This window comes from Elephantulus edwardii, unplaced genomic scaffold (assembly GCF_000299155.1).
Source record: "Elephantulus edwardii isolate Elephantulus edwardi_28Jun2011 unplaced genomic scaffold, EleEdw1.0 scaffold00024, whole genome shotgun sequence".
Taxonomy (NCBI): domain Eukaryota; kingdom Metazoa; phylum Chordata; class Mammalia; order Macroscelidea; family Macroscelididae; genus Elephantulus; species Elephantulus edwardii.
The window spans coordinates 4,498,032-4,510,273 of NW_006399774.1; the positions used below are offsets into that span (position 1 = coordinate 4,498,032).

The 12,242-nt window shown below is 44.0% G+C and overlaps 1 protein-coding gene and 1 pseudogene across 1 annotated transcript in view; both read right to left on the reverse strand.

Moving 5' to 3' along the window:
* Window positions 1–147: 147 nt before the first annotated feature.
* The window catches only part of MTRF1L (mitochondrial translational release factor 1-like), a 21,923-nt gene continuing 9,828 nt past the window's right edge, over window positions 148–12,242 (reverse strand). The window contains 4 exon segments of the mRNA XM_006903787.1: window positions 148–348; window positions 2,669–2,805; window positions 9,499–9,616; window positions 11,166–11,329. Coding sequence (XP_006903849.1) covers window positions 148–348; window positions 2,669–2,805; window positions 9,499–9,616; window positions 11,166–11,329 — 620 coding nt within the window.
* On the reverse strand, window positions 6,731–7,473 carry LOC102876548 (annotated as a pseudogene).

Genomic DNA, 12,242 nt, shown 5'->3' on the forward strand with positions numbered 1-12,242 from the left:
AAAAAAATTGTCCTTTTACATAAATTACCTGTTTTGAGAATAAGCAGACTTCACTCAAATTTGTTAACAAAACGTTGGAAAATATTATAAAACTTTGATTTGCTGTAGTAGTCTCTTTATAAGTATAAAAGGCTTTGCGGAATCCATTTATGCATTTTTGGAAATAGCTTCTACTAAGGATTCGTAATCGGCATATTCCTTCAGTGACTGCACAAGTTAATCCAGTAAACACTCTCCTTGCATGAAGCTTTCAAGATCATGCACTGACTTGTTTATTCTGTGGTCTGTGACCCGGTTCTGTGGAAAATTGTATGTCCTTATTTTCTCTGACCTTCCTTTAGTTCCAATCTATATATTAAAAAAAGATATAAAATGTGGTTAGATACATGTAAACATATTATCTTCAAATTTAATTATCTGGAAATTACATTTTTCAATTATATTGTGAAACAGAATTTAAGAATGAAGTTGTACACATTCCCCGATTCCTCAAATGGCATGAAAAGACACTGTAGAGAAAGAATATGGGCTTTAAAGTTGAGCAGATCCATTGTTGAGTTCTATTACCTTGGCCAAGACTTCAAGAAATGCAACTCAACATATCCGTTTCCCCATCTTAAAGGACGTACGGTAACAACTACAAGTGAAGATGTGTATCTAAAGCCCAGCACACAGTCAGTAGTGTATTTTTTCCCAAATAGCATGTGTGATGTTAAGGGTTAATTGTTCTAAATGGCTCCCACATGATTCAAATCCACCAGATGCTCCATCAGAGAAGGACTAGCCATCTCCTCCCATGTGATTTACAGCCTCTGAAAACCCACTGGATGGTCAGCTGTGGGTCAGATCCCACGAGCTCACGGATGGGCAGGAATATCCACAAGTGGACCAGCTCGTCTCTCCATTCAATTGAGAGGGTCCAGGAACAGATTTGGAGGAACCTCCCCGCCAGAAAAGAAACAGCAAGAGAATGCAACTCGACCGTTAGGACCAGAGATTCTAGTGCCAGCCAGACGAGGGCCCATCAGAGCAACAGTCACAGCAGCCACAGCGGAGAACCGAACACGTGACATGAGAAGGAGCAGAGCCTGGAACTGCTCTACCACAGACCAGAGCTAAGAGCCTTCCCCCAAGTTTGCTGGAGGACTGGGGTGAGGACGAGCCGTAGCTGGACAAAGAGCTTTGTGACACTGGCTTAAAGTCACAAGGCTCCAGGCTCAGGTACCTGTGAGTACATTTCAGAAGCTGTCCTGTATTGTTACTATTCTGGATTATATAACCTTCTGACTTCTCCAGTATGGGTTCTGTTTGGTCTGAGCGATTGTATTAAATTCTGGACCCAGTAAAGCAGTAAGATTTGGTGTTGAAATGAGTAGAAGGGATACACAAGCATAGGGGACATGTCTAATCTCAAGAAAACTGGTTTTGTGTTACTGAAGCTGTGGACGGGGACAGTGCCCCTTTGTGAAGTTGGTAAAGGTCAGGCATGGCCATCCCCGTGTGGTCTTTGCTGTTTTTACAGCATGCCCCATAAATGCCAACCTCACGTGGTTGGGCAGGTCTGGTCCAATGAGCAGGACCGGCCCTCTGCACCCTTGGTTCCTACACCTGCTGCCAGCTTGGTTAGCAGCCAGGTGGTTATTCCACGTGCCACCAGGGTGTCTTCAGTGGTGACACGGTGGTAGATTATCCATACTGAAGAACTCTCAAGAAGGCGTTTTAGTTGTAACATTACATAACAAGGAAGAAAGTAAGTCCTGTTGGCTTTCCAATTTTTTGCAATACATAATTTTTATTAGTTTTGTGTATTGCCAAATCAGATCTGACAGGTACAGGAGATGATTGCCCCTCCTTCTCCTGCACAGAATCTGGTGGATTTGAATGCCGTACCTCTGGGATTACAGTGCAGCTTCTTGTCATTAGGCCACTAGAGCTCCCTAGGTCATACATAATTATCCAAAGATTCAAACTGAATATACCATTTTATCAACATTGCTTGAAAGTCAGAAAAATGTCAACTGAAGACAAGGGGCAAGGCCAGCCCTTGGTTAAGGTATCTGAGCCTTTTTTATCAAGCACATGAAGATATTTTTGGCATATATAAACATTCAACATTCAAACTCGTTGCCAGCAGGCAAGTCTCCGTGGGGATCTGATGAGAAAGGCATGAATCAACAGTAATTGATTATATGAAACAGTGTATCTGAATGATTGTATAAAACACAAAGCACATGGATGGAACATAATGTATATGAATGATTGTATGAAAACAAAACAAAAAACTGTACTGTTGAGGAGTTGAAAACACCTCACTGGAGACCGTCTATAGGCTGTAAATCCCACTGGAGGAGTTGTTGGTGGACACACCAGCAAAGAGGTCAGGTCTGTGGGTTAGCAGCCAACATGCTATGAGCTGGGTCACCAGAGTCCCTATGTAAAAGTTGTTGTTGTGTACGGTCAAGTCAGACCCGACCCATAGCTGACCTTCCAGTGGGTTTTCAGAGGTAGTCACTCATATGGAAGGAGAATGCCCATTCTTGTCCCGTGGAGCAGGCGGTAGATTTGAACCACGTGTCTTTGGGATTGCATTGCAGCTTCTTACCACTGGGCCACCAGAAGTTAGGTTAGCTAAATACTTGTTTAGAAGCTTTGATCAAATTCCACTTACCTGAATCTTCCTTGCCGCGTACCGTTTACTTGTTTCTTCTTCGAGCTGCATGCTGTAGAGTCTGGCCCGTAACTTTTTCATAGCCATCTCTCTGTTTTTCAGTTGTGATCTCTCTTGTTGGCATTCAGAAACAACACCTGAATAGTTTCATGAGAATGAAAGAGTTTTAATAGAAACATCTTCTTCAAGGAACACTGCTTTTCTTTCTCATCCTTTTTCTTCTTCCTTTGAGGGAGAAAGACAGAACTCTAATATAAAAGGAAGACAGTCTACAACTTAAAAGTCTACTGAAAAACCTGAAAATTTAAGTAATCGTGTAAAGAATATTTCAATACTGAAAACACACATTTTTATGCGCCGTTGAGTCACCTGCAACTCACAGCGACTCTATGTACAACAGCCTTCAACCCTGCTCTGTCCTGTGCCAATCTCACTGTCTCCGACACACCTACCCCCATTACCCCAGTCACTGAATCAATTCACCTCATAAACGGTCTTCCTCTTCTGAGTTGTCCCTTCACCCTCCCAAGCATGATGACCCTCTCCAAAAACTGGTGGTCCCTTGCAACATGTCCAGAGAATGTTAGATGAAGCTTCAGAATCCTTTCCTCCAGGGAGCAGTCAGGTCTAACCCTTTCCAGGATGAACCTGTTCATTTTCTTAGCAGTCCATGGTACACTCAATACTCCTCTCCAACACCACAGCTCGAAGGCATCAATTCTCCTATCCTTCCTAGTCACTGTCCAGCTGTCTAATACATAGCAAGTGATTACAAAGACCATGGCCTATATCAGGCACACCGTATTCTCCAGAGTGACACCATTGCTCTTTAGTACTCTGGAGAGGTCTCTAACAGCAGACTTTCCCATCACAATACACCTTTGAATTTCCTGGCTGCTGGTGCCAACAGTGTAGACTGCGGAGCCAAGCAAATGAAAGCTGTTAATCTCAATCTCTTCATCATCCATCCTGATGCTGCCAACTACCCAGTTTTGAGAATCTCTGTCTTCTTGATATTGACCCTCAATCCATATTGAAGGCTGCAGTCCTTGACCTTCTGCAGCCAGCGCTTCAAGTTCTCAGTTTCAGCAAGCAGGGCTGTGTCATCTGCATAACACAGAGTGTTGATGAATCTTTCACCAATCCTGATGCTACACTTCTCCTCACAGGGTCCAGCCTCCCGGATAATCTGTTCTGCATATAGGTTGAAAAGGTATGGAGATAGGACACATCCCTGGCATACACCTTTCCCAATTTTGAAACATGAAGTGTTTCATTGCTCTGTTCTGAAGACTGCCTCCTGATCCAAGTATAGGTTTCGCATTAACACGATCAAGTGTTCTGGAATTTCCATTCTGAATTCTGCACTAGAGCACAGGGAAGCCAAAGCAGAGGGAAGAAATCAAGATATTAAAGAGCTGAACAGAAGATTTCAAAAGGCATGTGGGAAGACAATGTAAAATAATGAAATAATGAAATGTGCAAGGAGCTGGAGTCAGAAAATGAAAAGGGCCAACCTTGCTCAGCATTTCTTAAAATCAAGGAAGTGAAGAACAAATTCAAACCTCGAGTTGCTATAATCAAGGATGCTTTAGGCAGAATATTAAATGATCCAGGAAGTATTAAAAGAAGATGGAAAGAGTATACAGAATCACTGTACCGAAAGGAATTGGCAGACACAGAAGAATTTCATAAAACAACATATGAGCAAGAGCCTATGGTGATGAAGGAAGAAATTCAAGGTGCTTTGAAGGAATTGGCAAAAATAAGGCCTCAGGGACTGATGGTACACCAACTGACATATTTCAACTAACAAATGCTGCCCTAGATGTGCTCATCAAGTTGTGCCAAGAAATCTGGAGCACAACCACTTGACCACTGACTGGAAGAGATCTATATTTGTTCCCATTCCAAAGAAAGGTGACCCAACAGAGTGTGGAAACTATAGAACAATAGCATTGATATCATATGCAAGCAAGATTCTGCTGAAGACTATCCAAAAAATGACTAGAACAGCACATCAGCAGAGAACTGCCGGAAGTCCAGGCTGGTTTCAGAAGGGGTCGTGGTACAGGGATATTGTAGCTGATGTTAGATGGATCTTAGCTGAAAGCACGGAATACCAGAGGAATGTCTATCTGTGTTTCATTGACTATGCAAAGGGGTTTGTGTGGATCACAACAAACAGTGGCTGACTGAGAAGAAACCACACATACTAAATGATAGTCACACATAGTTTAAGATACAAAGAAATGGCATTATCAGGATTTTAAACAGTAACAATTATAAAGAACCTCCACTGCTATTGAGACCCTTTAACTCACGGTGACCCTTATGACAGAGCAGAACAGCTAGCTCCACAGGGCTTCCCAGCCTGTCATCTAGAGAATCTGACTGTTGCAATTTCTCTTGAGCAGCAGCTAGTGGGTTCAAACCACTGACCTTCCTGTGAGTAGCCAACAGCTTAATCACAGCATTCCCAGGGGTCCCTAACCAGGGAGAATCACTATTACTATTCTGGAGTCTTACCCTCCAAATATCTTTTCTATTTATGTTCAGCTATTATCTATTACACAGGATACCAGCTTAACAAAGAGATTTTGCCATATTTAGAAAGGAAAAACAGATCAATCCAGCACTGCCAATTAATGAGAATCATGATGGTTTAAGATCAAGAGGATTTTTTAAAAATCCAAGTAATTTTATTCTTTGTTTTTACTTAACTCAAAACAGTTAATAACAAAAACATTTTAAAAATACTTCCAATACTTGGCTATATAGTTATTTCTCATTGTTGACATTTGGTTACTAGTTCTATTTCCAAATAGTAGTAACATCCTAATCCATCAAAAACATATCTTTTAAAGTTTGCAGCAGGCTTTTTAAACCTATGCCTTTAGATCTCAATCAATAGGGTTTAAAGCTACATAATCAGGACTCTGGCTCCTTGAGGCATGGCAGGTTTGAGGTCTCAGGGCAATTTTGGTGTTATTTGGGCCCCATGTGGGGGTCGGCAGAGCGGACATGCCAGATGAACTGGAGGAAGGACTTTGCCAGCATTTGGGTGTGCCGGGTTGCCAAGACCCTGAAAGGCCCGAGGGCCCTTTCATTGTTTTTATTCAGACATTCCTCTAGGTCGTATAGCCCTAGTGTACAAGTTGCTGTACTGAGGTAACTTGTGGTTGCTGTGAGGCTGAACACTGTGACACTGATGTGTAAAATGCATTAATGGTTGGTTACCCAATGCGGACAGAGAGTGGGGTGGAGCTCCCCAATTAAAACAAGCATAGAAGGAGGAGTGGCATTCACTTCCGTAATAGCTTGCCTCCGGAAACCCTATGAACCTGGAAAGAGGATCAGAGACACCCAAGCATTGAGGACTCTCCTTCATAGGATCGCTATGAGTCGCCTGTGACTTGACGGCTCTTAACAACACCACCACCACCTTCAGGACTGCAGCACAGCTTCTCGCCACTAGGCCACCAGAGCTCCCTAAGACTCCATGTTATCTTATGGACTGAAGCTAAAAACTCTCCACTCTCCACTGTAACACAAACAAAAATGCCATGGTTTGTCGAATGCCATGACATGGTCAGAACAGTATCATCCCAGGTTAGCTCGTTCCTCACTTTCAGCACTGTGTGTCTATCACTTGTCTGGTGCCAACACTTCAGAAAGAACGTGCCTCATCATCAGCCGAGAAAGTCTCACACTGGGAAATTAGTGCATCATAAAACATGAACAAACAATGGGGATCAGGCTTAGCGTGTGTCAGGACCGAATTTACAGTTAGCAAAAGGTGCTCCCGGAGCAAAAATTAACTTACACCCAGTGCTCCCGGGGATGGTCTGGAGCCGCTTTGCTTTCAAGTTCTAATTGGCAGCTACATTTTACTTCTTAAATAAACACTGGCCTTAACCTGACCAGCACTCTGGTTCTGTGTCTATTTTTTAAAAGCATCATTCTACTAGAAATGTCCCTGCCCTGAATTAAGCTTTGACTGTGAGCCTTACCATTAGCTAGAGCAGTTATGTCATAGACTTTAAGTTAGTTTGGTAGCTATCAATTTCCTTGACGAGGCCTTTGAAACTTGCTTCCACTTCTTTTAGTCATGGAGGTTTTCCACCTGGGCTGCAGGTGAGGGTAAAATATCCCACGGAGAAACTCCTTCAGAATCACACTGGGAAAATCACTGTCTGCAAGCTAGACGTGTGGATCTCTGAGGAACAGCAGCCCTGGCTGGTGGGATAACCTGCTGGACTCTTCAGATTCTGTCTCATCCACACCTCTCTGCCTTTGGTAGAAAGGGCAACTGCCACATTTAGGAAATCAAGACAGTTTGGGAAGTTCTTCATTTTCTAAAATGACACCCTATAAATAGGTTTCCGAACTTTGTCATCATTGTTCCAAGACTTTTGAGACCCAGTTTTGTTTTTTTTTTAAATTTTATTATTTTTGTGTGAGTGTACCGTCAAATCAGATCTGACTGGTACAGGAGGAGATTGTCCCTCCTTCCCTGGCAGAGCATCTGGTGGATTCGAACCATGCGCCTCTGGGATTGTAGTTGCAGCTCCTTACCACCAGGCCACCAGAGCTCCCCTAGAGACCCAGTTTTTAACATTTATAGAAGGGATTACTGGTGTTTACATACATCTCTGACGCTTTTTGTGCAAGGCGTGGAATTTGCTGTACCTCTTTAAGATAAAGTGTTTTCTTCCACTTGTTAACATTTCTGTCTTACAGACTATGTATCCCCGCTCCAGGTCATTTTCTTTGTAGCAAAAGGATGGGATGTGAATCTCCATGGCCACATCAGGTGGCCGTAGGAGGGAGGGCCAGGGACAGCCAGGGGCTTTTAAACATATATTGGCTTGCATACAAAATTTGTGTATTTCAAGAATTTTTACATATTCTTTTTAAGAATAACTGAGGTCTGCTGCCCACATCCTCTTTCTCCATGTCAATCACTGCATTAACACTTGAAATCCACACATATCTGATTAGTATGTTGAAGGCTTAATAACAGTTTGGCTATAACCTCTGCTTAATTAGCTAGAAACAACTCCCGGAGGTCTGGGGATAGACTAAGGGAAAGCTGCCTTAAAATCCTATGCAAAGCTGTGCAGATATGTGTGTTTCTGGGGACTAGATCCTCCTCTTCTTTCTGGAGTCGACGTCCCCTCCCTCCAGTGATTTATGCCTTTTTCAGTCATAAAAGAACCCGTAATAATTATTTTACTGTGAGGATATTTTTCTTTTTAAAAGTAATGAAAACATTTAGAACAAAAAGCAGAAGGTTTCTGGGAAGACCAATCACACTTCTTCATAGTCACTAATATGATAATTACTTCTCTCTGGCTTTGTAATTATCTTGAAGAGCAGAGTTTCAGCTCAGAAGGAATCGAAATTAATCAAGTAATTGAAGGTTGTTGCTTTTAGTGCACAATTATTTCAAGTACTTTTTGGGGTATAGTGGTTTCATTGTTCACATGGTTTTCCTGGGCCTTGCCCTTGACTTTGCCACATGGCTGGGTGGAAATATGCAAATAGGGTTTCAATGACTCATGATGGGATTGGCCAGTCCTGCCATCCCACCTGGCTTAAACTGAACAGGTTCAGAGGAAGAAATTGGAAGTCATGTTACCAGCAAGAGCAGGGAATGAAGCCCTGGTGCTCTGGGGTCAGAGATCCTACATCAGTGAGATGGGGGCTACCCAGGAGAGCAGCAGTAGCAACTGCAAAACCAGAGACCAACTCAAGACAGAGCTGTCCCGGAACTGTGGCTCCACAGAGCCAAGCCAGGACCAGGGGGCTCTGCCCAAAAGCCTGCTGGAGTTGCCGCACAGAGCCAAGCCAGCGCCAAGTGTCTCTGCCCAAGCCTGCCAGAAGACAGAGCTTCCCTGGGACTGACTGCTGTCCCACAGAGCCAAGCCAGGGCCAGGGGTCTCTGCCCAAGCCTGCTGGAGCTGGAGCTGTCCCACAGAGCCAAGCCAGGGCCAGGGGGCTCTGCCCAAACCTGCTGGAGCTGCCCCACAGGGGCAAGCCTCGGCCAGCGTTCTCTGTCTAAGCGTGGTGGAACTGCCCTGGGACTGCTATCCCACAGAGACAAGCCAGGGGCCAGGGGTCTCAGCCCAAGCCTGCTGGAGAAAGAGGAGGAAAACATCCCAATCGGCAGGGTGTTGGCTGTACGTTGTCCAGTTGGAACCGACCCATAGCTAACCCTCCAGCAGGTTTTCAGAGGCAGTAAATCACACAGGAGGAGACTGCCCATCCTTCCCCCAGGGAGCAGCTGGTGGATCCAAACTGCTTGCCTTTGATATTGTTGCACAGTCTCTTATCACTAGGTCACCAAAGCTCCCTAATTAGCAGGGTTAAGGTACCTTTGACACTGACCAAAAGACTTGAAGCTGAAGGTCAAAGGGCCTGTGAGCATGTTAGAGAACCTGTCCTGATGAAAGACCTGCACCCTGTGTCCACACTGAATTATAACCTGTTAACTCCTCTAGTAAAGCTCTTAAATATGAGAATGGCCTGGTGAGTTGTGTGTGTCCATTCCATGAATTAGTGGGCCCTGCCCACATTAGAGCAATGAGAGCTCTAGAAGGGACAGCTGTGTTAGAACTGGCAGACGTAGCAGGGTCAAGGGAACACAGAGCAGGAGGCACGTCTGACCGCGTGGGAAGTGGTTTTGAGCTGTGGATGCTGACCGCTCCCCTTTGTGAAGTTAGAGGGGTTCAGAGTTGGCTGCCCCTACCCTGGTATCACTCTTTTTACAACTTTAAAAAGGGATTCCGCCTGCTGTGACCCATTCTGAAGGAAATGGGGCATACCTGTGGGGAGGTGAACGATGCGGACTGCACTGTCAGTAGTATTTACATGCTGGCCTCCAGCTCCGCTGGCTCGCTTCGTGTCGATTCTCAGGTCTTTAGGATTAATCACCAGGTTAATCTATAGATAAAATAAATGTTGGGACTTTTGAAAAAAAATGATGCATACCAACTGTTCAAAGACAAGAAGTGTCCGTTTGCAAATACCGTGACACCCAGGAAGGCCTGAAGCTGACAGGACTGCTTTGCATTCTGGGTCTTAAACAAGTTCTCACCTTGGACAGGGTGCAGTCTTAACATTATTCTGTATTGCCATGTAGTGCGAAATATTTGAGTTTGTCTTTTCTCGACAGGTGGCTGGCTGCCCTACACTGGTTCTAGCTTTCTCAGGTTTTACACTTTAAAAACATGGCACATATAGACACATATTATTGTTATTCCTGTCATGTGCTAATGAGCTGTCTGCAACTCATAGTGAACATATTTACAAGAGCTCCGAACACTGCTCTATCCTGAGCCAGTCTTACTGTCTCCCATACATCTACTCCTATTGACCCAGTTACTGTGTCAATCCATCCCATCTAGGGTTTTCCTCTCCTGTGCTGTCCCTCCTCCTTTACAATCATAAGTCTCTAAAGACTGGTCTTTCCTGGCCACATGCCCAAAGTATGTGAGATGGAGCTTCAAAATCCTTGCCTCCAAGGAGCAACCTGGTTTCACCCTCTCCAGGATGGACCTGTTTGTTTTCCTGGCAGTCCATGGTACATTCAATACTCTTCTCCAGCACCACACCTCAAAAGCGTCAATTCTTCTGTCAGTGCTACAAACTGTCCAGATCTCAAATGCACAGCATGCAATTGTAAAGACTATGTCAGTCTCCAGACTGACACTGTTGCTCTTCAGTATTTTGTAGAGGTCCCTGAAGGCAGCTTTACCCATACCAATCACTGGGAAAATCTGTTGTGAGAAACCTCTCCAGAGTACAGAAGAGCAATGATGTCAGTCTAGACACTAAAGTGCACCTGATGTAGGCCATGGTCTTTGCAATTACTTGCTATGTAACAGAAAGCTGGACAATGACTAAGGATGACAGAATAATAAATGATGCTTTTGAGTGTGGTGCTGGAGAAGGGCAATGAATGCACGATGGACTTCTAGACGAACAAACAATTTTGTCCTAGAGAGGGTGAAACCAGGCTGCTCCTTGAAGGCAAGGATTTTGAAGCTCCCTCTGACGTACTCTGGGTATGCTGCAAGGAGGGACCAGTCTTCGGAAAGGGACATCATGCTTGGGAGAATGGAGGGAGACAGTGCAAGACAGGAAGACCCTTGATGAGATGGATTGACTCAGTGACTGCGGTAATGAGAGTAGGTGTGTCAGAGACAATAAGGTTGGCTCAAGATAGAGCAAGTTTCAGAGCCGTTGCAATAACAACAACAACAAGGCAAAGTAAAGTTATTTATAAAACCTTTTACCTTAACTATAGTTAAAAGTTCTTATTTTTTGGATTGAGATTCTAAATTCTCAAAAGCAGCACAAATCTATACACTGGAAGACCATAAGATAAAGAAGACACTCAATTCAACAAGGGCAGTGAGTCACTCTGGGGATGTGAACTCTGGGGGTCAGCTTGGGGACTCCGAGGAGTGGAGTGACAGCTGTGCCTTACCTCAGTAGGCTGCGGCAGTATCGCTACGGTCATGGTACTTGTGTGGACGCGGCCCTGGCGCTCTGTCTTCGGCACCCGCTGCACCCTGTGCACGCCTCCTTCAAATTTCATGTGCTTATAGGCGTCTGTACCACCAATGCTCGCAGATGCATGTCTCAGGCCACCTGCGTAAGGTAAGGTAAGGTAAGGTAAGGGAAGGGAAGGGAAGGGAAGGGAAAGGAAGGGAAGGGAAAGGAAGGGAAGGGAAGGGCAATTCCCTCATTATCCCTGCCATTTGTAAATAATTGGCCATCACTGCTACTATCTGGAAGTATATTTAAGAGCCACAAAAGAATATCATGTAACCATTCAGACTGTGAATGATGTTAATGAAAACATATTAGCAATAGTCAGCAGTGCTGAATGTGTAACGCTGAATATGGTTATTGCTTATATTACTAAATATGAATCATGTCCAGTGCTAGCAAATGGACTGCATAACAGATAGAAGACTTTGGAAGACTGTTAGTCATTCACTGGTTAGTATCATTGAATGACTAACCTTCTGTAAGCAGCCCTGGTGGGACAGTGCATTACGTGTTGGGTTGTAACAGAAAGGCTAGCATTTTAAAATCCACCAGCCCTCTGAGAGAGGATGATGCAGTCTCTTCCCGCAAAGATTTACAATGTTGTAAGTTAGATCCAAAGTTACCATAAGTTGGAATCAAAAAACAAGCACACCAAGTTTGGTTTTCCTGTTTTAACCTTTTACAGGCCACTCTTAAAAATTGGTAAATTTAACACATAGATCAATGGAATAGAATTGAGAATCCGCAGATCAGCCCATCTATCTATGGTCAACTGATTTTTGACAAGGAGATGTAATCTGTCAACTGGGGAAACGACAGCCTTTTTAACAAGTGGTGTTGGCACAATTGGAAAAGTATCTGCAAAAGACTCAAGCAAGACCCACACCTCACTCCATACACAAAAACCAACTCAAGGTGGATCGTGGACCTAGGACTAAAACCAAGGACTATAAACTTCATTACAGAAAAGCTAGGAACAACACTAGAAGTCCTAATCCACAACATAAAC